Source organism: Balearica regulorum, chromosome 4, assembly GCF_011004875.1.
Source record: "Balearica regulorum gibbericeps isolate bBalReg1 chromosome 4, bBalReg1.pri, whole genome shotgun sequence".
NCBI classification, from domain to species: Eukaryota; Metazoa; Chordata; class Aves; order Gruiformes; family Gruidae; genus Balearica; species Balearica regulorum.
The window spans coordinates 75,595,596-75,621,722 of NC_046187.1; the positions used below are offsets into that span (position 1 = coordinate 75,595,596).

Here is a 26,127-nt window from a genome sequence, read left to right on the forward strand (position 1 = left end):
AGGGGGATGAAGAGGGGCTGGAAAACAAACGAAATCACAGATTTCCCTGGGGAGGCAAGAAGGGGGGTGGGGGAAAAAAGCACACACGGCGGGTCGCGGCGAGTCTCCGGGGGGCAGGATTTCTCTTCCATCGTATGGAAGAGAGAGATTAAAGAAGAAAGTGGGAGTGGGGTGGGAGGGAAGGGAAGAGAAGGGGGGGGGGGGGGGATGAACAAAGGAGATTGGCAGCACAGCTGTTTTGGGAAGAAAAAAAAAAAAAAAAAAGGCCAGCCTTCCTGTTTCTTTAAAGCCGCTCATCTGCGCGGCGGGCCGGCTGCCGGCGGTGGGAGGCAGGCTGCGGGGAGCCGCGGACGGACGGACGCACGCACGCACGGACGGAGGGAGCCGGCCCGCCAGCGCTCCGCTGCCCGCCGCGGCCGAGCGGGCGCAGATGGGCGGCGGCGGCAGCGGGGCGGCGGCGGCAGCAGCAGCAGTAGCAGCAGCAGCAGCAGCAGCAGCAGCAGCGGGAGCGGAGCGGCGGAGCAGCCGCTGCTGAGCGCACACGCGTAGCGCCCCGCGCCATGCGGAGCACGCCGCTGGCGGAGGGCGAGCCCTGGCCGCGCCTCTGCGCCGCCGAACTCGGGGGGCTGCGGCGGCTGCGGCGCAAGCACGGGTGCAAAAGTTTCCGCGTGGAGCTGAAAGTGCTGAGCGGGAGGCGGACGGGGCTCCGCGCTCCCCCCCCGCCACCCCCCGCCGTCCCGCCGCCCGCCTGGGAGCCGCGCAGCGCCGCGCTCGGCGCCGCCACCGCCTTCCCCGCCGCGCCGCCGCCGCCGCCCCCCGCCGCCCGCCCGCCGCCGCCGCCGCCCGCCGCCTCCCCGCGCCCGCGGCCGGGCGAGGCGTCCGGCGTCTCGCCGGAGATCAAAGCCCTGCAGCAGACGCGGCGGCTGTTGGCCAACGCCCGGGAGAGGACCCGCGTCCACACCATCAGCGCCGCCTTCGAGGCGCTGCGGAAGCAGGTACCTGCCGCCGGCCGGGGCACCGCGCCGCCCCCCCCCCCCCCCACCCCGGTCCTGCGTCCCCGCGGGGAGCCGGGGGCTCCGCCAACGAGCTGCGGGGATGGGGAGGGGAGGGTGCCGGGTATCGCTTTGCAAAGTGCTCCCCTCCAGCACCCACTGCTCTCCCTTTCGCAGACGCCCGAGGGGTGCTGATGGGTGCGCAGGGCGCGGGGAGGTTAAAGGCAGGAGCCGGGAGTGGACGCCTGACAGAAGGGGAAGTCGGTTCAAAATGCCTGGAAGTACCAACCCTAGAACTATGCTAACAATCAAGATAAATAAATAAGGGCTTTTAATTTGCTTGCAGTTAGAAACTTTTGGACTTTTTTTTCCCTCCCGGAGAGAGAATGGCATGGAGGGGGAAAAAAAAATGAAACAAACCCAAGAAAGCCCTCCGAGTGAAAACGGAGGATGGAGGAGAGGCGTTTGGCCAAGCTGCGAGCTGCGGTGATGCTCCTCTCCCAAGAGCACGTATGCTCGCTAGCTCTCGTGCTGGGGTGGGCAGCCCCAAAGGGGTCACTGGGAATGTGGGCAGCGACATGGTCCCGTTGGCTTTTGTGTAGGCTGCCTGACCCCCCAGGGCCCTGGGGGTTACCGCAGCCACCTCTGAAACTTTACGTGTGCCCTGTGTCTGCAAGGGATAGGTGACTTAAGTTGTAGGTCCCCTGCCAGGTTATTTCCCATGATTTTTACTGTAGCGTGTGCTTGAAGTGTGTACGGTGCCTGGCTTTCTTGTTGAGAGGTCTTGAAAATCCTCGTGGTCGTCTGTGAAGGATAATAGATGTGTTCTCACTGACAGGGTGGAGCTTCTGAAAGGTAAATGAAGTTTTGTACAAAATCTCTCACCTTCCCAACATGTGGAAAGTGAGGAGAGATCCAGACAAGCTTCAAGGTTCTTGTATCTCCCCCGCAAGGATAAATTCGTGCCCTGACCCCGTACTCAGCCCTGTACCTCTCTCTGTGTGTAGGCACACTGTAACAGCTCACTGATAGACAAAGGTGTGCTGTCACACTGCGCAAACGCAGCTGTCCCGGCTTTTCTGCCTTTCCAGTAAATGCTGCCGGGACTGTTCCAGGTGTGTAGGAAGGAGGAGATGCACAGGGCTTGGAGAGCTCTGACCTGCAGTTGAGTCTGATCGTGAGATGCTGACTATCACCTGTCCCAGGATGGTCCCTCCAGCCCGGTGGGAGCGGCACGCTCTGCTTGCAGGGAGACTCACACACTCAGGCTTTTGGCTACCATCTTTCAGACTTCACTTAATCCAAGCTGCTCCCCGAGGGTGCTCGCTCTAGAACTCAATCTTGTTCTGCGTAGAGCGGCTCTGCTTGTTCCCACCTCCTGCGCTCTCTCACTGTGATGCCTCTAGCCCTTCTCAGTGACCGCTGAGCGTTGGATAGCTGCACCCCAAGAGTTAATCCTTCCCCATCATCCACTTCTGCAAACAGACTTCCAGCCTCATCCTCGGTAGGAAGCGCAGGCTGAGACTGGGGCTGTATGTCAGGAGAGAATTGCTGATGAGCGTCTAAACTAGAGCATTTTTAATCACCACGCGGTGGTGGGATCTGACAGCTTCTGTTATAATCGCAGTAATCCAGTGTGTGCTGGATGCTGTCCCTCCCATGCTGAGAGGCCACCCATTGTAAATGCAAACTCCAGACTTGATATATTTTGTTTCTATAAGCTACTTCCATATCTCAGTTGTTTGGGGGCTGTGTGTAACACGCTTGAAAGTGTCAGTCTAATTCTCCGTGGACAGACATCTACACCACCAAAACCGCAAGGGGAAGTAGCACTGATTTCCCAAATCACTGGCAATCTTGTTCTAGGCTGAGCCTCAAGCAGAAGTCAGGCAAGCAACAAATTAAAGCCGCACTCTTTTGGGAAATGAGCAACTCTTGAAAAGCCTCAGATTCCTGGCCTTGGCCCTGTCTCCATAAATCATTTCAGCCCTGGACTCAGCTGGGAGCCCAAAGAGCCGGGAGAACAAGTTGCTGTCCTCTCTTCCCATGAAAGCCGGTCTCTAGGGTCAGCACAGGAACATACTGGTAGAGCTGTATTCGCTCTGCAGAGAGAAAGAAATCATTCTCTGGGAAATGTTTGCTGCGAGGTTTTCCTAGCAATTTGCTGAGGGGTGGGCTGGCTGTCCCGACCATCATTGGATGACATTTGGATTAATTTCTTGTTGGGCTGCCAACGGCGTGCTTGGTGCCGTACGTGACATCAGGTGACAGTCGGCTTCATTGCACATACGCGCGGTGCTGGCTTGTCACTCAAATCATTCACACCGGTGCCGGCGGCAAGGTTTTTGAGGAGCAGTTTGGATCAGAAGAGAGGACGTTGCTTTCCGTGACGTCCTGGTCAGCGGGGCTGGGAAGCGGGAGTACGGAGAGATGCATTTGTAGAGGTAAATGCAGCAGGGAGGCTTTCTCTTGCCTCTTGTAAGCGTCGCCTTTTCACATCCCTGAGCATACATACAAAGGGCTTCAGCCCCGTGCAGGAGGCAATCCCTGTGTGCCGTCAGCCACAGACCTCGGTTTACTTCTTCTTCCTCGGTTAGTCCTCCGTCTCTCCTTGTCATCACGTATCAGGCTCTTAAGCAGCTGGGAGGCTTTTCCTGAGGCGCTGAAACCGATACCTCCCCACAGACGGGCGGGCGAGGAGCACGGGAGAGTGCCGTGCTTGCCCGCAGCCGGCCATGGCCCAGTGCTCCTTTGGGAAGGGGTCGGGTGCTGGATGTGGAGCTGCTGGAAGCAGGAGCCCCGCTCAGCCACCGGTACCCAGCACCCACGCAGGTGTCATCCCCTTCCCCACCCTGTCTGGGTGTATGGGGCTGGACATACCCATCCTCGCTGGCACGCATGAGATAAAACTCCAATGATTGCAGGATCAGGCCCACCACGGCCACACCATAGCGAGCCTGTCTGTGCTGGGTGAGGAGGAGGAGGAAGGGGAAGCATGCCTCCCTGCAGGACACCCTCCCTGTCTCGGCAGCCCACCCGAGGGCGAGCGACTGGCATGCAGCATGCCGGGCAGATGGGCTGACAGCGGCGTCCCTGTGCTCTGCAGCTGTGTACATATGGCACACATGTTTTGGCTTGTGTCAGCTAACTCTCCAGATGGCAGGAAGGGGTGGCTTTTTTTTTTTTTTTTTCCCCCCAGTTCTTGCTGGAGGAAGAGCCAACCACAGTCGTTTCACACAAGGAGAGGCTAATCCAGCCGTGTCCCTGAGCACTTAGCTGTCCCCGGCTCGCCTCCAAGGCCAGGGCCGCCTCAGAGGTGGGAGGTAGACGGGCAGCTGCGGGCTCCGAGAAGCTGCCTGCTCTTGGGAGAGATGTGTCATTGCCATTGTGCTCGCCCTTTGGTGTTATGGCCACCACGAACAAGGATCTTTCTCCCTCTCTCTGTATCGAGCTGCTGCCTTCACCACAGAGCCATAACACTGAAGTGGGACTGAAGAGTAGATGCTCCTTCCCCCTAGTCTTGGCACTTGTGATCTTCAGCTACTCAGCCTGGAAGAGATTTCCCCCCCTCAGTCCCCCAAGCGTCATTTGTCCAAGTGATCCTTCCACTGACAGTGGACTCCTGAGGCTAACAGCATAGTTCCCTGTGGAAAACACTCACTTGCTCTAAAACTCTCTGAGATGGTGGAGATATTTCTGCTATACCTTGCTCTCCCTCTGCTGCTGCCCTTCTGCGTGTCCCTGCTGGGTGCTGCTCCTGTCCCGGTGGCTGGGCAGGTCCTACCCTGAGCACTGGTCTCCTGTCCTCAGATGCCCTGGCAGATGCTGGTCAGTGGGTTCTTGCACTGTCCCAGCTGCTCCAGAACCCCCATAAGTGACAGAATGGGTTGTCACTTCCATCCTTTTTCTCTCCCTCTCCCTACCCTTGTGGGTGGTCAACAAGCTCAAACATCTCTGATGCAGACAAAGATGCAGCACTGAGTTCACAAGAACCCGAGGGCATCTCCTCCTCCATCTGAAGCACCCCTGTGCCAGTAGATGTTCCAGTTCATGAAGCAGTGCAATTGTTCGGAGGAAGCAAGATGTGACAACACCACTGCGCATCTTCAGAGCAACTGCTATCCAGGCCAGGCCAGGGTTACCAGCAACACCGGCTCTTTTTTGTCTGTAAACTCTTTTTGGCAGCAAGAGTCTCTTACTCCAGCACATGCCAAGTGTGAAACGGAACCACCTTAACATTTATTACAGCATGGACTTAGCCACCAGGTTTGCTCCTGGAGGCCTTGGCCAGGAGGAGATAGTGCTCTCCACCGTTAGGCTGCAGCGGGCACCCAAGCAAACCAACTCCCACCAGTATATTGCACTTACAGGAGATGCGATCGAGCTTCTCAGCTGTGCTGACAGACCCTAAGGTGGCAGCAAACTCTCCCTCGATGGACGGAGACAACCACAGCAGCCTTCCTGATCTGGAGCCTGCCTAGGCTCGCACATCTGGTTTCTCTCTGGAGCACTGCTGTCCAGCTCCTCCTCAAGCAAGCAACGCATCGAGCCACTGCGAGCTAGAGTCTGTGCCGGGAGCGAATGTGTCCACAGACATTTATTTTCCCTTGAAGTATATTGGCGTTTTTCTAAATCTTTTCACCACTGCATTACCAGGGCGCTCTCTGCCTTAGCAGCTGACAGCCTCGCTCTCCTCACTCATGTGGGTTCTGGAGATATTTTAGGGTTTTATAGGGCTTTTTAGCTGCTGGAGTGGAGGGTTTTTTCCCCCCACTAGGATCCTTTCACTTTTTGCTGCCAGCATGCACGTGGCTGCTGTGGCTTGTTGTTAAATCAGTGCAGAAAAGACCCCGCTCGCTCCCGTCAGGGACGTGGTGGGACCTCAGGAGCGGCAGCCTCAAGGCCATGGGGAGGAGGTTGCCTTGCTGTGGGGTGGCACGGGGACAAGCTGTCTGCAGGGGTTTGAAGGGACAAGCCAGGCACTAAATGCAGGCAGGACCTGTGGCTTGAGCAGCGCCTTAGCCACAAGCCGGTGGAGGCTGAGGCTATTCTGGGGATGCGTCATTACGTGCTCAACCTATTTGTGTGTCATCCCAAAGGTGGCTGTGGTTTGTCACCTCTGCAGGCGGGACACCGTATGCGACCAGTGTCGCTGGCATGTCCTTACTGCATGGTGAGGAGGCTTTCCTCCATCACCTGCTGACATCTCCCAGCCCTATTCCCAGTGATTCATCCCCCCATGATCCTACCAACAGGAAACCCTAAGATGCCTTAAAACCCAGCTCTTGAAGGCAAACTGCCCATTGAGCTCCCTGGGGAAGACAGCCAGGCGGGAAGGTTTGGCCCTGCTCCACAGTGGCAGTTGAAGAGATGCTGATGGGCTTCGGGAGAGCCGGAGCATCCTCCACATGTTGCTCACAACGTGCAGTGCCACCACTGCGTGTTGTCGTTGAACAGCATAGCGTTAACCGGAGCATCTCAGTGGTTTCAACCAGTCGGGAGTGACGCTTACAGTTATTTAGAGCCTGGTTGGGGCAGAGCGGGACGGCACTGTGGTTTAACAGCTAAAGAAGATGACAAAATACTGGCCTGAAGCAAAGCAAGGGGAGAGAAAATAAGGGAGAAACCAGACAAAAGGACAAAAATCCTGAAAACAATGACTGTGTGTCACCAAGAACAGGGCTTGTTTGCTCCCTTGGCTACTAACTGATTTTATCCTCTGCTACAAATCCCGCTCCTGTCGGGAGGTATTTGCTCTGCCTGCTGCAGCCACCCGGAGTTAACCTCTGTGTTTTCTTATGGCTCCCGCTGAATCGGAGGAAAGAGTCTGCTTTTCTCCATTGGGCTTTGAATCCAGCCTCCGCTCCCTGCCTTAATCCGCTCTCAAATTCCTCTCCGGGCTGCAGTCCCCGTGGTGGGGAGGTGGGACACTTTATGGTACCTTGCAGCAGAGCCCCCCCCCCCAGGGTCTTTGTTCCCGACCTGCATCTCCTTCAGTCCATGCCACGTGTGTTCACAACGTGATATATCCCACCCCGGTCACAGTTTGCACTGTCCCCTGTGCCAAGCAGGGTTGCAGGGATGCGAGCAGAGCCACGCGTGTGCTGCAGGAGGATTGTGCTCCTTGCAGCTGGCCACAGGCTCCGGGCAGCTCCTGGGTCTAAGCAGCGATAAGCAAGGGACTGGAAAACCCTGTGGTGTCCAGAAGTGGCCAGTGACTAAAGAATCACCAAGGCCAAGCTGGGGCTGGTGTAATGCCGTTAGCTCTGGTGGAGCTTGTTCTCCTGTTCCCCAGGTGAATTGGACCAATTGGACCTCAGAGATGGAGATGGCCACTACTAAAATGTCACCCAAAAAAGTGTTTCCCCACTATAGTGCTTGAGGGTAGCCCCTTCTAGAGGAGATTTTCTGGGCCCAATGGCCCTGGGATTTCTCCTGTCATACCCCAGTAGTCCTCTCTGTAGTTATTATTTGGGGAAGTGGCTCAAAGCTCCTGCAATAAGGTAAGAGCTTTGCTACAGCCCAGCAGTGTGATATTTTTCATGCATGATACTGTGTGTTGCGTGCCCCGAGGATGTGCGGGAAGCTTTGAGGGTGCAAACCGTCCAGGGATAGCGCAGGAGGACTGTCCAAAACAGAGTGGAGCCAAGCCTGGGGCAGTGTTAACCAGACTGCCGTTTGGAAGAGATCCCTGGGGTGAACTCACCCAGCACCACACCTAGGTTTTGTTTGGAGGAAGCCAATTCATTCGCTCCAAGGAGTGAACTCATGTTTTTGCAATGTGAGCGATGGGGGAGCCAGGAGCTGGGAGGGAACTGGGAGCCGGGTTATTTGACTGCTTGGACCCACCCGAGAGGCGAAGGCGCCTCGGTCAGGACTAGTGCTCCTGCCTGAGTGATGCTGCTTTTGTTCTTGCTGGCATTTTTAAGCTAGGTTTGGTCCCTGGCTGCACGCTTCGCTGCCTGTGGCGAGGCACGAATGAGGCTTTCTTTCAAAATGCTGTGATTGCTTTCCTAGCATGAGGCTGCCCGTTCCGCACCGCCGCAGCTTGGTGGCAGAGGAACAAGAGCCTCCCATACCTACTGTATGAAATAGCTGCCCATCGCTGGCCGGAATAGAGCTCTGTGGAGCGTCTGACACCGTGAGACATTCAGCCACAGATGAAGCCCTTCTCCAAAAGCACTCCCCTGAGAACCATGCCATCTACCCGCAAAGTAGAACTTGGCCTTGCTGGGTTCAAACCTGTGCAATGCTGCCCTGAAGATTTGGTTTGGTGTAGTGAGCACCGGTGGCATGGAGGAGCCATCGGTGGAAGCTGTCTGGTGCTCTGCCATGGGCAGGAGGAGGGGTATTTAGAATCGAGGACCACGCATCAGGCTCTGTTTCTGCATGTGGGAGTAGTCTTGCAGGCGGCAAAGCTGCCTGTCTGGTAGCTGCAAGTTGTTTGATGGCTCAGAACCACACAGTGGTTCTCCTGGGCCCTAAGTTCAGGCACTCCATGAAAGCTGTCTGCTTCCGTGGTGCGGTTGCTGCAATCGCCAAATCCACCCACTGATAACTGACTGCACTGGAGGGGTCTGGGAGGACTGTGAAAGGACCTTACAGCAACGCTTGCAGGCTTTTCTGTCATATGGCTGTATAAATCATCATCGTCCCACCTGGGATGTTAGGAGGACTCAGGACACATGGTTGTCAAGAGCATGGTAGGGAAGCCAAGTTCCTTAATGGCAACTCTGAACACACCAACTATCGGGTCAACCAACAGATGCCCAAGAAGTAGAGGACTCATATGTGTTCAACTCCCCGCTGGAACTGGGTGGAAGGAAGAAGGCTGGCTCCAAACCCTTCCCAAACATGGTCCACAACATAATGCATCTTGAAAACAAGCGATGATCTTCTAGACAAGGCCTTCTCCTTGTTAAGGCTGTTACTCACAGAATCACAGAATGGTTTGGGTTGGAAGGGACCCTTAAAGATCATCTAGTCCAACCCCTTACTATAGGCAGGGACATCTTCAAAAGCTGGAGAGGGACTGTTTACAAGGGCCTGTAGGTATAGGACAAGGGCTAATGGTCCTTAAGCTGAAGGAGGGTAGGTTTAGATGAGATATTAGGAAGAAATTCTTCCCTGTGAGGGTGGTGAGGCACTGGAACAGGTTGCCCAGAGAAGCTGTGGATGCCCCCTCCCTGGCAGTGTTCAAGGCCAGGTTGGATGGGGCTTTGGGCAACCTGGGCTAGTGGAGGGTGTCCCTGCCCATGGCAGGGGAGTTGGAACTAGATGGTCTTTGAGGTACCTTCCAACCCAAACCATTCTGTGATTCCATGATCTTTCACTAGATCAGGTCTCTCAAAACTCCACCCAACCTGAGCTTGAACACTTCCAATGATGGAGAATCCGCAACTTGTCTACTCCTCTTCCCAGTAGCTCCACAGACACTAGCTCTGGAGATACTCTGGGACAGTGCGAAAGGCAGGAAAGAGGTTTACCGCGCGCTCAGGACCGACGAGCAAGGAGTACCAGTGGTCCTGCTGCCCCAACCTGCTGGCTTTCCCCAGAGGTGCCTTAACCCTGGGAAACATCTGACTCATGCCAGGGTGAAAGGATGATGTGTGAAAGCCAGAACTATTAAGCACTGGACATTTATATGAACCTTCTGGAAATATTTTTGGCAGGAGGTGCAGCACAAACAATGAGACAGTGCAGTTGTGCTGCGTGTTCAGACGCGGGGAAGAGGCAGCCAACTGCTGTCCCGGGAGGGTACCCTGATGTGTTTTAACTCCCAGCATAAAAATAAACCAGATGAATTAACAGACAGGTAAAATCAGCAGCTTATTAAGGCCTGTAGTGGAGGAGCTAGCTGTCAGGATGCCTTAGCTTACACTGCATCGCAAACACAGACGTTCCTCTGCCTCGGAGCCATCCCGTCTTCCCTCCTGTACCCAAGGGGCCCAATTCTTCCCTGTGCGACCCTCATGTGGAGAGGATCTGAGCAAGTCCGTGCTGCTAAGTCCCATTTCTAGCACGATAACACAGAGGTCTGGACCCCCAGCACCCAACACCCTTCTTTCTTCCAGCATTTTCATGTACCGTAAAAACAGAGCAGACACGGTTTTACAGACATTATCCGTACAGGTCCAGAGGATGTTTATAGAAATTGTATCTTATTGATAACAGAGCTACTCAGCCAGAAGCTCAATGGTGTGAACTGGCTTAATGCTCCTAAAATTCATGGGATGCTCCTGGTTGTTCCCCACAGATCCATCATGGTGAACACACCCTGCACCCTCATATGGCAGGGGTGGTTATTGTACCCTCTCACCCATCTTTTTCTCTAGTTGTTCCCCAACCTCATCCCACAGTCTCCTCTTGTGTGCCCTGGGTGAGAATCAACTCCAAGACCGTTTCTTTGTTGGATGACAGTGACGCTCCGGGGAGCTGCAGCAGGGTTCTGCCTTCCTTGAGGGGACTGGCTGCGGGCCGAGCACTGCTCTGGCACCCTTCCCACGGACTTCAAAGGGAGCATCTTTGGTCTTCCAAGGGCACTGCCTCTGAATCACAGACGTCAAGGATGGAAAAGACCTGTTTTAGGTCACATCCCGTCCTATCTTCCTGCCAAAGAAGGGCTCTTCTGCACAGGAACATGTCTCAAGAGCATGCATCTTGCGTTGCTTCAGCCCCTGCCAGCCTGGAGATCACTGATAAGCCACCATGAGACTCTGCAGAGCCCTTCACAGACACAACCGACAAACATCCTCTGGCTGAAGCTCTGGTTCCTGCTGGTCCCAGCCCACTGCCGTGCTGATCTCGCGAAGCTGAGGATGGTGCCAGTATCCTTTCCTTTCTAGCAGACAGCTGCATTCCTTCGGATCGGTGTGAAATTTCAGTTGCAGTTCCTTCCTAATTCCTTTTAATCATTGCAAATATTGCAGGCAAGACGGTGAGCTGCACTGCCGCTCGGCAGAAATCAGTGAGGTCAGATAAGGGAAATATTTTCATTAACCGCACGGGAACTTGAGCTCTCCCCTGGTTCCCCCAGGCTCTGAACGGACCTGCCTAGCTCCTGTCTTCACAGTTCTCCCACCAAAGCACTGATGTCTGTTTGGCTCAGGCGTGATGAGCAAGAAGGTGACAGAAGGAAAGGGCTTGGTGCTCACCAGGAGCGTGATGGATGCCTGCTCACATTACCTCCTGGTGAAACCTGTGTAGCTCGCGTGACCTCCTGAACACCTGTGTAGCACAGACCTCATTGGAGCTGGGAGGGTTACACCTGCGTGGCCACACCAGCCACATCAAGCATTTTTCCCCTTTCTAAGAAGACACTCGCTCTGTTTTAGGTCAGATTTTGAAGATTTCTTGGTATCCATGTGTGTCATCAACACCCTTCACTCCAGTTTGTGCAAATCTGTCCCCTCTTCCCTGCTGGCTTTGTGTTAAAGAAGGAATAAAACTGAAGTTCACTTTCTACACACACACACAGACTGCTTGGGGAAGCTTTGGATCCGATCTGAACTAAAAGTGGCTCATTCCTCTCTCAATTTCCCATGTTTAATTCAAAAGGAAACATTAAAATGGCAGGAGCTGAGCCAAGACAGGGAAGGTTCCTACAAAACAGTTATTCTAACACTGTTACCATGGCAAAAACTCTTATCTCTTGATGTTGGTGCCCCGCACCCATCACGGTGGTATCTGAGCTGCTCAAGGTGAACCTCCTTCTGTGTACATACGGGCCAGCTCCAGTTTGAACTTTGCTGCGGCGTGTGGGAAGAGCGTTGTGTAATCCCAGATGAGGGTTTTGTCAACTGTGTTAGCACTGAGATCTTTCTTGGAATTTGTAGCAAACATGTCCTGCAAAACAGTTTGGTTTTTATTTTGTTTCTTCTTTTTTTTTTTTGTTTCATAAAACACAAAAGAAAGAGAGCAAAACAGATGAGGAAGAAAGACATTAGCCTGCCTTCTTGTGTTGTAACTGGACAGTGTCTGTGCATCAGCCTCAAGGATTTCGTGGTCTATTTTCCTTCCATTTGATTTAACTTCCTTCTTGCTCTAATTCTGAAATTACTCCCACATTTCACTGAATCCTTCCATTTTAGTTTCCATCTTGCTTTGGTCTTTCATGCTGCTGTTTGATCTGGGTTCTCCACTGTTCTTACATCGGTGTCAGGAGAGACTTGGGTGTTTCTGCTGCCCGAAGCTCTTGCTTTCAAAATAACTCTCAGCTTATTGTATCTGGGGGCCAGGTATTACGGTCTGAGGGCAAGTGCAGTTGGTGGGTGCATAATGGTGGCAAAGAAATGAAGGCAAGGATTTAGAGAGAGATTTTGCTGGGCAAAAAGAGGCCTGTTGTGCCCCCAGACTCCAGCCATTTCCATCTACCCCTCTGACTCACTGTGGAGCGATGGGGACAACACTTAGCCTTTGCCTTTTCCTTGACTGCCAGCTTTGCAAAGAGGGTCTTACAGCACATATCTCAAACCCCGTGAGACACCTAGTTCTGTTTTCCATCAGGAGGGGCTTGGAAGTGGCTCTGTCACTTTTGGATTAGTATTGCCAGCAGAGTAGTTTCTGCTCCATGGAAGTGCCACCTAAGGTCAATGCAGCAGTGTCACTGGGTATTCCCAGAGGATAAATAGATTCCCTGCTATGTCCCTGCTTATTGCAGGGGGGAGGTCAGACTAGATGACCTTTAAAGGTCCCTTCCAACTCAAACTATTCTATGATTCTGTGATTCCTTGCCTCCTCAGGGGTATCAGTAGCAGATGGTGTGTATAATAAAAGGCCCTTTGAAGCCTGTTGGCTTGCTTCTGGAGAGGTTGGATACTACTCGGCACCTCAGCTGTATTGTACAAGCCAAATGGCCTCTAGGGTCAACAGCGTTAAAATCCACGTGCTCATGGATAAGGGTGATCCAACCAATTGTAGTTGGTTTGGATTTCCATAAGTATTAAGGCAGAGCTCCTCCCTAAGAGCGTTTGAAGAAACTGAGCAGCTTGGACAGGAGTGTGGATCAGTGATCGGTGGACAGGCAGGGAACGTAGGGGAAAAGGGCTGGTTCCTGTGGGGAGGGATGTCACGAGTGGACATACCAGGGTATGACCCTGAGCTTAGTTCTGCTTTGAGCAGGGAGTTGGGTTGGAGACCTCAAAGGTCCCACCAGCTGCAATCGTGACTGTGTGAGCTGTGCCACTGAGTGTGTTTATAAATGACCTGGAAAGGTGGGTGAGCAGTGTGATAGGAAGTTTGCTGGCAATACTCCAGCAAATGGTACTGATATTTGCTAAAGGTAGCAAAGATAAGCAGAGTTACGGAGGGACCTTATGACTCTGAATGACTAGGTAATAATATGGCAGATGAAATAAAAACAATGTAGATAAAGTTATATGTATGGGAAAAACCATACCAGATTCCACATATGAAATGATAGACCCTGAGCTGACCATTATCTCAGAGAAGAGAGACCTCAGGGTTTCTGTAGATAGTTCAATGGAAGTCTCAGGTCAGTGCCTGGTAGTCACAAATGTGACTGGTCACAAATCAAATCAGGAGTTATGAGAAAAAGAATATTAAATAAAACAGATAACATAAGCATCCATTAGATAAATACACAGAGCATCCACAACGTGAATACTGTGTGTTGTTCTGATCCTCTTAGCTCCAAAAGGACTAGGAAGGGTTCAGGAAAGAGCAGCAAGGGTCATCAAAGGTATGAGATGGCTTCCACACAACTGTCTGCTTAAGGAGGTTTGATCATTTTCTTCTGGAAAAGAGGCTGAACAGATGATGGAGGACTAAAAACATGTGTCACGGAGGAGATGAATGAAAATCTGTTGTCTTCTCTTCCAGTTCAGGAACAGGGGGACCTCAAGTGAAGACAGTAGGAGCCAAGTTCAAAACAAGCGAAAGGAGGGCAGCGTTATATAGACTGGGGAGAAAACTTAGTAAAAGGATGTTGTGTGTGCTCAAAATTGACGGGGGTTCAGCTTACCAGACCACATTCACAGACAAAAAAGATCTATCATGGGTTGCTAAATGTGGGGAAGGCACATCTAGCTGAGGTCATGGAGCTGACGTTAGTTGGAGCCTGGCAGAATACTTGGGGAAATCCTATATATGCCTGAGCTCTTCTGCTCCTCCCTTGGCATCTGCATATGGCCGCTGTGGGGTTCACGGAGGGGGTGAACCCATCTTACCTTATGTAAAGTGAGGGACACCACTCCAGGGATGAGCCTGCTTTTGTGCCTCCGTGGAGAAAAGAGAAGCTGAGGCATGAGCATGGCAAGAAGCATAAAAAAATCTCCAACCCTAAGCAGAGTGTGACACCCTAGAGGGATGAGGAGGATGGAGACTGGTTCAGAGGCAGATGGTAGAGGCACATTGAGGCATTCCAGTGATTGATGTAGTATGAAAACTTAGATTGACGGTTAGTCAGACAACCCGAGTGGCTAGGATGGATTTCAGATAAACGCCCGGCTCCAGTTTCCCGTAGGCGATAGACTTGCGTGCATTAAAGGCTGAACAACCTTTAGTAATTTTGCAAACTAGCAAACGGGGCCCCAAGCCTATGGAACTCAGAAGAACATCTCTCCTTAAGCTGGACATGTCAAAGTTGTGTGCCTAAAATTGAGCGTCTGTGTAGCGCTTTGCTGGATCATGATTGAAAAGCAATCAAACCTTCTGCAGCGTGAAACGTGTACTGTGCAGTTATTTAGACACATACGCTTTAGTTTGAATTGCTTGAATGTTTCACATTACACTAGAAATCTTCAAGGGTAAAGAAATAAATTGTGTAAGATACAGCCCTGAACCAGGCTCTGGTTTGGTCTGTTCTGGGATGTGAGATACCGTGATGGGGTGTTTCAGCAGGTAGGAATTACTGCCTCCGCGTCCTGCTCCTGCAACAGCATCGTGTTTTTGCACGGGCTGGAAGTCATGATCAATGCTGTTGGAGTGCGAAAACACCAGGTTGTGATATATTTGCTCATAATCCCCTTATTGCCTTATTCTGCAAGACCTGTGATGGCATTGGAGCTACTTGCAGGGAGTAAGTTGCTCAAGACGAGTAATGGGGTGGCATGGGGGTTGCAGGCTTCTGAGAAAAACAGGACCTCTGAGAAGCGAACTGAACGACAGGCAGACGTCCCGGGCCGTATCCTGCTGTCGCATTTTAAGCAGAACTGCCCCGCTGAAATCAAGAGGCTTCGTGCTGCTTTCATCCCCATGGAGATCAGCGGGGGAGTTCTTCTTAAAAACCTGTTGGGACCATATGGCCTTTTATCGCTAGAGTTCCTATTTATGTTAAAAACTGCTAAGAAAATAACCTACAGTTGTTTTGTCATGCTTCAAGCAAGATATTTTGTTTATCTGGCCTAATTTTTAATATTTTCTTTTTCCCTGTTACCCTTTCTAGGTTCCCTGCTATTCTTATGGTCAAAAGTTGTCCAAACTGGCCATCTTGAGAATAGCCTGTAACTATATCCTTTCCCTGGCCAGACTAGCAGACCTGGATTACAGCGCTGACCACAGTAACATGAGCTTCTCTGAATGCGTGGAGCAGTGCACTAGGACCTTACAAGCAGAAGGAAGATCTAAAAAAAGGAAGGTATGTTACAGCCTCTCCCCCTCACCCCCAAATAACGGTAAAAGTTACAAAAGGGGGGGAAAAAAGGAAAAAAAAAAAAAAAATCCAAAGCGGTTTCCTTCCTTTCTCAAACTCTTGAAATTTTCCTGATTTTTTTTTTATCCCTTGCCTTTCTCTCTTGCTTTTTCTCCTCCATCTGTCTGATCTTGTAATAACCACATTCCTCTCTAATCAAAAGCTTTTCTCTCCTCCCCGTCCTCCGCGCCGGGCTCTTCCTCTCGTTAGTAGCCCATCATGTGTTTTAACACAAGCGTGATCATATTAGAGTCATCTTGGGGCTGTTATTTGTTAAACCAAACCAACCTCGAGTCGCCTTTTGGAGCCCATAAAACACAGTCGCCCGCCTGTGTTTTCTGTTTTGTTTAATCTAACACTTATCTCCGAGAAAAATCACCCGACAACAAAAAAAAAGTAGTTAATGGAGACATTGTATGTATAAACACATTAGTAAGATGTATGACCTGAAGGACATGTGGGTATCTTGAGGAAACAACGTTAAATCTAATTACGCCTTGCATTCCTTTAGGTTACTTAACACTGAACCAATTAGGTGAAATCATCGTCAAGCGGCGGGAGGAGGAAGCGGAGCGTTCTGCCAGTTTTCCTCTCGGAGAGTGACATGGGTGAATTAAAGGAGTGATTGATGTCTTTGTTCGGGCTTTTATGACAAAAAGAGTTTTGTAAACTTGAATTGAACTTCCCCCTGCTTTCTGGGCTCGCTTGTCAGGCAGGATAATAAATCAGCGTGATTTTAATGGATGAATGGGCAGCTAAGCCGGGGAGCAGGCTCCTTCCCCGGTGTTGTTAAGATCTGCCTCCGATTCAGGCAGGTTTCCTTGCTTTTCCTCCTCTTTAGCCCAACAAATCATCCTGCAGAAATTCAGTTTATAAATAAACACAATAGCACAGTCCCTGTCACTTCCTCTCGCTGTCACGGGCCATATTTATGCTCCCAGAGCAGCAGTGCCAGGCGGAGACGCGGCACCGCTTGCCCGTGGCCAACAGCATCGGCAGAAACTGGGAGGCGGAGGGGGAAGCTCCTGGACACGGCCCAGAATTGGAGGTTCATTGTGGGGTCCATAGTGCCACAGGCGGTGGTGTCCCAGGGACACTAATGTGATGCCCGCAACCCTCCGGTGAGGTGAGAGTTGGGTCTTGGGTCCCCTCCCCAAGTCAAGATGGAGGAGAAGGAGATGAGCATCCTTTCTGGAGCTTCAGCAGATTGCTAGTTCGGTCTTGGGTTCCTTCCCCAAGTCGAGATGGGGGAAAAGAGGATGAGCATCCTTTTTGGAGCTTCAGCAGATTGCTGGGCTGATGTTCAGGCTTTGGGTGCCCAATGGGCTGAGATCCATTGTCTTGACTTACAAAAACCAACGCAAGCTTAAAGACAGAAAACGCAGAGCCAGATTTCAAATGGCTCCAAATCCCAGGGTGTTCACATCCGAGGGTTAGGGCTGGGCCCACCCGTAATTAAAAAAATAAGAATTAAAAGGCTTCCATTTATGGCATTTGTTCTCTAAAGTTTGCTCCGGAGCGGACGCATGGAGAAAAGCCCTGAGCCCATCGAGAGCGCGTGAACAATGAAGCTCTCATGGGGCATCGGCACATCCCGCCTCCCACCGGGCCACCACCGATCCACAGAAACAGCATCATCGGGAGAAAAATCAGCCTTTTTGGCAAGTTTGTGAAGGACACCCACCCTCACCCTTCTCCAAAGGCCCTCTCCAAAAAGAAAGCTGGGCTTCGTACCCAAGGCAGGGTCCTGCTCCCTGCTCTGCTTTGTTTTTCTTTCTGGAAAGTGTCTTGCAGATCCGTTTCTGCCGTTGGGGAAAGTCCAAGTTTAGGAGGGTCTGGGCAGCCCAAGAGCCTGTGGATTCGCCTGGCTGAAGAGCACATTCAGCTGATAATAAAGCCAAAATCAGTAGGTACCACTAAGTAATACCAGTAATTCCCAGTAGATAGGAGTGGGGATGCAAAGCCAGGGTTGGGAGGACTCATCCCTTCCTCCTTCAGGCAAGCAGATCGATGGCATCGTGAGCCCGAGGGAGGGAAATGCCATTCTCAGAGGGAAATTACAGATCCGGGATGGCTGTGCAGGGAAGATCCGAGCTCTGGATGTCAGGTGGTGTGAAGGGATGTCTCTCCTGGGGGGTCTCGCGCAGGCAGCTGGATGAGGATACAATGGCTTGGCCCAAAATCACCGCGCCCTCATTAATTTTGAAATCGGCACGTTTTTCTAAGCTGTGCGTGTTTTTAATCAGGTCTCCGAAACCACTGCTCGCCAAGCAGTTCCTCTGAATTATCGACTTTGGGGTGGTTGTTATATTTTTGTTGTCGTTGGGTTTAGGTTTCCTTTTTTGTTCTCTCTTAAAAAAAAAAAAAAAAAATCACAGCAAGGCTGAATGCAAACCTCTGCTTCTCGAGCTGCACCCTTATCTCCTGTCATCTCCATTTTATTGTGTCCCTGGCTCTGTCGCTTGCTCTCTCAGCTCTCCGATTGCGATGTGCTATGGCACTGTGAGCTTTTCACACAAAAAAGTAGCTGGTTGGAGTTTGTTTTGGCAGGCAGAGGCTCCAGATGTTGCGTTTGCTGGATTGTGCGTCGCCCTTTGCTTTGTTTTTGAGGGTGAATTTTCTGCTGTCCCTAACATTAGGCTGTTGTTCAGACTTTGCTGTTGCAATAGGAAATTTAATGGGGTGGGGTTTTCCCCCTTTCTACTCTGTTCTGTTAATTAGAAAAGTTGGCTTTAGCCTTTCAAACTTTGCTAGGAAAAAAAAAAATCCCTCTTCCAGTCCTAACAGCAGTTATATGGTGATTTTAGTTGTTGCAACTGAGATTTGATTGAGGGTGTTTGGTGATGGGAGATCTCATTTATAAGCGGCCAAGGGGGTAATTGAAGGGCTTCAAATGCCTTTTCTTTAAAAAAAAAAGGTGCATGGTGGGGTGGAAAATTCTGATGATAGCCTTCATTTTTTAAAGCTGCCTTTTGCTTGGGTATACAAATGATCTGGACTAAGCCTTGCCCTTCACCATGCACCCAAGAGTCGCACTACGTCAGATATTTGGGTTGCGACACCCTCAGCAGAGTCCCGAGTCCTGCTGGGGCCACACTTGTGTCCTGGGAAAAGGGGGGATCTGCCCTTGGCTCCGGCCAAGAGCATCCTCCAGCAGCGCTGAGCGAAAGGAAGTGGATCAGCAAGGAGGGGTCCAAGTTTTCTCATCCCTAGTGTACCCTGTTTCTGCATGAGACATGATCCCGAGTGGCCAGAGATCATCTGAAAGCCTTGCACGGGTTTTATAGGGTGTCGGGTCCAGCCAGCTGTTGGCACAGTCTCCTTTTACAGCCTTTTCCCCTCAGGGCCAAATCCTGGTGCCCTGCAGGAAGGCGGCGTTATGGCTCAGGGTAGGGTTAGGGCTTTAGGGTTCGCGGCCAGGCGCTCTCCCTGGAGATTGGTGGTTTTGTGGGTGCAGAGCTGTGCACCGCAGTCCCCCACGTCCCCCAGCCCCACAGGCTATGGGGCAGACCTTACCTCCCCACCAGGCAGCACAACCGCAGCCCTTCGGTCTACGCAGAGCAGGATCCAACCGCTAAACAAATACCCTATACAACACACCCAGCACCCAGCACCGAACAGAAAACCCCAACCGCTAAAAAAACAACCCCAAACCCCCATCGCAGGGTTCATTTTCTTTTCCTTCCTCTTTGCTTTTGATCAGCCCTCGTGCAAGGCAGCAACATCGCCGCGGCCATGGGAGCTAAGCCGGAGCGGGGAGGGATGGGTGAGGGATTTTTTTTTTTTTTTTTTTTTTAAATTTTTTTTTTTTCGCTTCATCCTCCCCCCGTCCCGGCTCTTCTGGCAGTCGCAGACTCCAGATGTTCGGAGCGCGAGCTGGGAAGTCCTGCTGGCGCCACTTGGGGCAGAGGGCAGGGGAAAGGCACGCGAGCTGGAACCCGGAGTACTCAGTCACTGCAGGACTTGGCGCATTCCCCAGCTCGCTGCTGGCACATTCCCCGGCTCTCTCCTGGCCATCTGTTCCAAAAAAACACTTTCAGAACCTCATCATCACTCAGGATACAACACTGCGAGCAGCTGTTAGCGAGGCAGAAGGAAAAAAAAAAAAAAAAAGAAACACACACACATAAAAAAAAAAAAAAATCCAAACCCCAAACCATGCGAAAGGTCTCTTTGTGAGAGAGGAAACTGGGTTATGAATAACAGGCGAGCAGTTGGAGCTCAATAAAAGTTTTCGGCTGGAATTTAGTTTCTTGTTTTTGTGCCTGTGTATGTGGATGCACACAGACGCAAGGAATTAAAAATCAAAAATGTGCTATATATATATTTTTTTTTTCCCCTGATAATTAAATGATATAGAAGCATATATAGAATGAAAAGCCACTCTATTTGTTGCAGTCTGCTGCACTAAAATGGCTCACATTGTGTATGTAATTATTGCATTATATAAAATAGTTATTGTGGTGTTCTGCCATGCCTTGATGCCGCCTCATTGCTACTTTGCTAAAAGCAGAGCTCCCGCTGTAGGTAACACTTATTCCCATTGAAAAATTCCAAAGAGGGCATTCTGCGGGCGTATTTACTTGCAGAAGTGAACAAGTTAAGGTTTTATATTATGAAAGAGAAATGGTAGTGGCAGGCTTGATTTGTGTAGCACTGAAACCATTTGCTTGGAGCATATTTTTGCTATAACACTGTATCATGACTCATGATTTATTTAGACAGAGCCCTGAGATACAGCCACAGCTCCCACCCCCTGGTTTGTGTGGATGATCCTGGCCGCTGTGGCTTGCTGTTATCGATCATCTGGTATTGATTATTATAACACATTCGGAGCCGGCACAGTAAAAATCTTGATGATCTGCATGGCATTTCTTCCTCGCTGCTTCCCATCCTGTGCAGGTTGAGGCCGGGGGGGGTCTGATAATGAGATTCAACCTCCCTTTCTCTGCAGTTTGACTTCGCAGAGGTTCCTCTTTAAAAATAGCTTCATTTCCCTGCTAGGACTTGCAGGCGAGAGCGGGCAGCCAGCCAGTCTGCTTCCCCACGGCCGCCGGCTCCACGGGCCCCGGGGAGGAGCTGGACCACAGGAGAGCAGCGACCCGCTCTGAGCCGTCCGTCTGCCGGCGGGACAGCGGGACGGCAGCATCCCCGGGGAGGTGTGGGGGGGAACTGGATCCACCTGGCCATGAGTTATCCCTGCCCCGTGCTGGCTGAGGGATTACACACCCGGGGAACAAACCTGCTTAAAAATAAAGCTGCATAAGCGCCGTAGCGGATTCCCGTGCTTATCGCTTACGTTTGATATGTCCCTGCAACCCAAAACAGCAGTTGCAAATGGGGCAGAGGTGTGATGCTAAGGGCTCGTTGTAAGTTCATGAGCAAGTTGACCCGACGCCGAGCAGGCACTGGGTGCATCCCCCACGGCACTGCGCACCCTGCGTTGGCCCCTTGGGGGTCTGAGCGACAGCACCCCAAAGAGCAGGGCCGAAAGCTTTTCCTTGCACAAAGGAGGTGATGTGGGACCCCATGTTGCACATCAACACCCAAAATTCACTGTGTTTCAAGAGGTGTTGGAGCAGCCGCATCACAGCACAGAAAGGCTGGAGCCGGGGATTTGCTCCCACGGTGGGAGCAGGCTCCCAGCATTGGCTCTGCTCCCTTGGTAGCAAGGGTATTACCAAGAATAGGGTAAGATCCGCCCCATGGATATCAGGTAACTACAGCAAAAGGAAAATGTGAGTAGAAGAGACAGGAGAAGCCCTGGAACAAAGGCTGACTCAATTCCAGAAGTGCTTTGATTTATAGAGATTGAAATGCGCCGGGATGCTGCAAACTCACCAAGGTCATTGGGCCAGTTGTCAAATTCAAGAGCCATGGGAGTTCTGATATTATTAGTTTAAAGCAGACTCTGGTTAATAAATCTGTCTTCAGAGCTCCTGGCTGGAGTGGAAAAAGGTGGAGGGGGAAAGAGAGGAGCCTGTTCCCCCCTAACAAAACCCACGGCCAGCGTCGGGCAGCACCTGGGGACCAACCAAGCGGTGCCGACGAGCTGAGCTGAGATCCTCCACCGTGTTGCAGAGGGATCTCTCCATTCCTCTTTCCATTTTCTTTGCCTTGAAGGTACAGCCCTTACCTGCCCTTGGCTGGTTTGTACATATTCCCCCTTGCCCCCCCCATCCCCATGGCTGATCTTCCCCAGTTGCAAAGACTTCAGAGCAGAAACCTCCTGCCCAGGCTCCTCTTCCTAAAACCATCCTGCTTCCCAAAACCCACCAATGCTTTTTTATCAGCATCGAGCACCCTTACCTCTCTGAAGGAACGCAGGAGGTCTTACAGCTCATGGTATTTTTTGCAACTGCAATCTCAGGTCCTGTCTGTTCAGCACTTTGAAGAGCACCAGAGGCACAAGCGAGGGGACCGGGCGCCCTGTGACTCCGGTGGCTTTGGCTTAGGGCACGAGGCTGCTATTGCTGGGTAATTCGTTCCTGCAGTGGAAAAGGTTTTGCTTGCTAAGACTGCTGTTCCAGATGGGAGCAGGGGGGATTTGTCTCTCTACTGTCTTTTAATATTAATGAGAGCGGTCATTGCTTCCCTCCTTTTTCTTCTTTTATATTTTCTTTCCACATGGGATAAATTAAACAACCGATTTTTCTATTACAGGTTATTAATATATAATATTTATCGCTGGGAAATAATTTTAGGGGGTTCCTAACAAAAACATTTGTGATACGCAAGGCTGTTTGTCCTTCTCCCATCTAAACCTCATTTATTCAAAATCTCTAATCCCAGTTCAGGACTTGAATTAGAGCAATAGTTTCTACATCCTCCTGCTCTGAGCAGCGCTAGGTAATGTGTTACAGTCATCAGAGACACCTCCTTATTGATAATAATTGCAATAATGAGCTCCATTTTCAGATTTGGCATGTGCCACATGTGAAGAGTTCGTTATTGCTTATGTAGGAGAGCAACCGATGCGGGCCGGGACCGAGGGAGTGACATTTATCCTGGGACTTTGTTATTGCCGGGATGTGCTGGGATGCGGCCAGCCCACGGCGCGGCCGCTGTGATGCTCTCTGGCAGAGCCACGTGACCAAACGCCGCCTCTGCCGTATCCAGATGTGCTGACCCCAACACCACGAGTCCGGGGTCCAGCAGAGACCAGTATTTCTTGCATGGAGGATGAGCTGGGCCCTTTCAGCAAAATACTCTTATCGAGGGAAATTCTGATGGTCCTGGGTCCATCCTGTGCTTCCCGTGGTCTGCACTTTGCAGGAGAGGGTGTCAGGGTGGATTTTGGGTCCCCCTGCCCCTTAGCTCGGCATGGATGCTCAGCTGTGATGATCGATCTAACAAACAGATAATGATAGTAATAAAATAAATATAAAATAAAGTAAAATCAGTATCTTAGTCCTATTTTATACCTTAATGTTACAATACCCAGTAATGGAAAAGGAGAGGCAGTACAGAAACAAAACGAATTGAGGAAAAAATGTTTTTCAGGCCAAGCTTTAAGGAGTTTGACCTTTTTAAGGCTGTCAGAAAGACGGCTGATCTGTCCGGAGAATTGATGACCGTGTCCAAAGGACCTTCAGAGGCCGTACTGCACCCTGAAGGGCTCTTAAATCCACTGGCAAAAAACAAGAAACGGTGGTTGGACTCAGTAAATGGGATCTCATTTCCAAGTTTCTAATTCCTAAGTTACTTAAAGGAGGATTTAGGAGCCCACGTGATGATGGCAGACAACAGAGATGTGATGTCATGAAAGAGCAGGCCCTGAGTATTTTACTCCGTTCTGAACTTGTGGGATATTTGCGGGGCTTATTTTAATGACGAAGGGGTTTTAACGAGGTTTTCCCTGTCTGAAGCTGCTGTGCTTTGGAGTTGTGCATTTTCCAACGGACCTGGCCGTAATACTCTGTAGCCAAATGCAATTACCCAAGCACGTCTGCCACGGCCGTGACTCGCAGTGGGACGCCGAGGCACAAGGGACAGGTTGGAGTCCTGCAGGCTGAGAAGCCGTGCGTGCAGAAAAGTAAATGCAATCACTAAAATACAGAAATAAACCCCGTGTCCTGCACAAATCCAGCTTGTCCCAACTCCTTTGCTTTCCCTCTGTAATTCTGAGATCAGCTTCTGAAGCTGAAAATAGACCCAAAAAAGCTGCAGGTCTTGTCAAAAGTAGGTATTTGCCATCGTTTCCAATTCTTTTGCAGCACAAGCTGGAGCCAGCACCTAATTACATGGTTGCATTTCTTCCCCAAAGCTTTCTCATCCCCTCTCTGCCAGTCCCTCTGCTCTACGTGGGCTCTGGCCACCATTGTGGCACCTGCAGGTGGTTGCTTTGCAAGCCCTTAGCGGGTCCCATGGCCAACTGTCCCTGAGGACAGCCCAGCATGTGTCAACGATGGTCGATGGTCGTTCGTGCAAGGAGCCGCCGGGACGCCATGTGTTCGCTGTTCTGATGGTGCATCTTTCTCTTTCCAGGAGTAATAACCAGGAAGGGAGGATTCAGAAGAGCTTCCAGCCAGAGTTACATCTGTTCTTGGCAAAGGTTGCGTGATCCAGATGAAGACTGCAAGCAGCTTTTTTGCAGAAGCCCCTTTTCGAGATGACAATTGGCCAAGGAACTCTCTTAATCTCTGGAACAGAAAGGAAAAAAGGAAAAGAAAAAAAAAAAGGATGGGAATGCTTCTTATTGTTGTTAAGCCAGCCACCTTCTAGTACGTGCAATTTATTTAGCACTTTTCCCTTTGCTTAACTGGGAAATGTTACCCTCTCAGCTCATGTGTACAGTAATTTTTTGTTGTTGTTGTTGCTGTTGTGCCAAAGATTTGATGGAGCTTCTACACTGTGTCTTATTTTTGCCTTAACGTTAATCTTTGAGCCAAAGAAAAGTCAGAGGTGCCATTCAGATGGTGGCGAGCAGGCCAGCCAGCTGTCGGAGACAAATCCGAATTTCTGAGTCCTTCTGTGAGTCGCCTCTTATTTCTCCTGCCCGCACTTCTCTGCCTGCAGCCCAGGAGCCAGCATTCAGTGTGGGCAAGAGCTGGGACAACACCAAGTCGTGCTGCGGCGTTCAGATTTGCTTCTTGCTTTGAGCTATTCCATAGTTCTGCCTTTTGGGCAGTTTCCCGACGTTCCTGCCTGTGCGACACATCCACAGGGTAGAAATACTGACACAAAGTGAGAGCTGAAAAAGGAGCTATGAATTTTTTTTTTTTTAATAAATAAATAAAATTAAATAAGCAAAAGCTAAGTGCCATGTAAAGAAAAAAAAAGAAAAAAAAACAACCCAGGATATCAAAAGAAAGTTCAGCTAGGCAGAATGAAAGGCAGCAAAACGATTCAGTGGGTGTTTCAAGTTTGTGAAGTCTTTTCCGTGGGGTTTTTCAAGTGGTCAGAAACCCATGTAATGCAAAAGCATTTGAATCCTATACTGTACCTTTCACTTCAAATTGAAGTTAAAAAAAAAAAAATTGAGAAACATTTGCTTGGAGTAAGCAGACTTTATAGGTAATGCAGTTCATATGCAAGACATCTGCTAATGATGGGGGGGCAGAGCTCTGTGTTCAAGTAAAAAAAAAAAAAAAAGGGGGTTTCCAAGCCAAGGAGATTAACATATTTTGTTTCCCACTCAAGGGGAAAGGTTATTTGTGAGGCCAGATTTGCATCTTGGCTACATCAGCGTAAATCAGGTTCCTGGGTGTCTGACTTACTCCAGTCCGAATCTGTCCGGGCATCGCTGGGCACTGGGGAGGGCGAGGGGCTGGGGCAGGGGGAGGGAATCGTCTCTGTTTTACTGACATGGCTATAAAACTTGAACTCCTCGGTGCCTGCCCGTTTATTTTCCAATCTGAGCAGCTAGCAGATGAACACGGAGCTGGGGAGCCGGCATGCAAAACCTGAGCTCACCGGAGCAGGGTCTGGGGTGCCAGGCTGCACGGTGATGGTCCGCTCGCTGCCAAGTCCCCTGGCTCGGGCGAGGATGGGCGAGCTCCCGGTGAGGATGCTCGAGATGTCTGCTACCTGATTCCTGGGACACGCGGGGGACAGCTGTGTCCAAGCCCCTTCCCAGGAGCTCTTTCTACTGCTCACCCCTCCACCCTCACCGCCGGTCATTATTAGCAGCCCAATAAAATACATTTTTAGATTGTCATTTGTATTTCTTTATTAAAGCACAGTTTTTAACCCTGTCTTTCGTTATATACGTTAAGGCCAGCTTTTTAGCTTGTAACAGGGAGAGGGGCTGAGCTCACGGACTGCGGGAAACGCTCCCGGGGATGTTTGCACCCATGTCAAAGGGTTGGGTTTAAAGTGCATTTGCTTTTGAGAACTAGCGAGCGGCTGACGTCACAGATGTGGCCCAGCTAAAGAAAACAGTGAGAGGGAATTGGAAGGCAGTAGGAAACAGAAAAATTCATTGCAAGATGACCTAAACGGGGAACTGGAGGTTTTGTACGGGGCCACGCTGCAATTCTCCCA

At 50.9% G+C, this 26,127-nt stretch overlaps 1 protein-coding gene across 2 annotated transcripts; it reads left to right on the plus strand.

Annotated features, from left to right (window-relative positions):
• The first annotated feature begins 225 nt into the window (after positions 1-225).
• Positions 226-25,838, plus strand: ATOH8 (atonal bHLH transcription factor 8). Of its 2 annotated transcripts, none has more exons than XM_075752734.1 (3): positions 226-995; positions 15,397-15,588; positions 16,154-23,119. In XM_075752734.1, exons 1-3 carry the CDS (start codon positions 561-563, stop codon positions 16,160-16,162), a joined length of 636 nt encoding a protein of 211 aa, XP_075608849.1. In that variant the 5' UTR covers positions 226-560; the 3' UTR covers positions 16,163-23,119. The 2 variants fall into 2 exon arrangements, with proteins under 2 accessions (XP_075608849.1, XP_075608850.1); XM_075752735.1 differs by lacking the exon at positions 16,154-23,119 and adding an exon at positions 24,130-25,838 and having other exon boundaries at positions 233-995.
• Positions 25,839-26,127: the final 289 nt, after the last annotated feature.

Excerpts from the sequence above, each read along its gene's own strand:
- ATOH8 (XM_075752734.1), top strand. The coding sequence starts at position 561 with ATGCGGAGCACGCCGCTGGCGGAGGGCGAGCCCTGGCCGCGCCTCTGC. Across the intron at positions 996-15,396 it reads TCGAGGCGCTGCGGAAGCAG|GTTCCCTGCTATTCTTATGG; the intron begins GTACCTGCCGCC and ends TACCCTTTCTAG.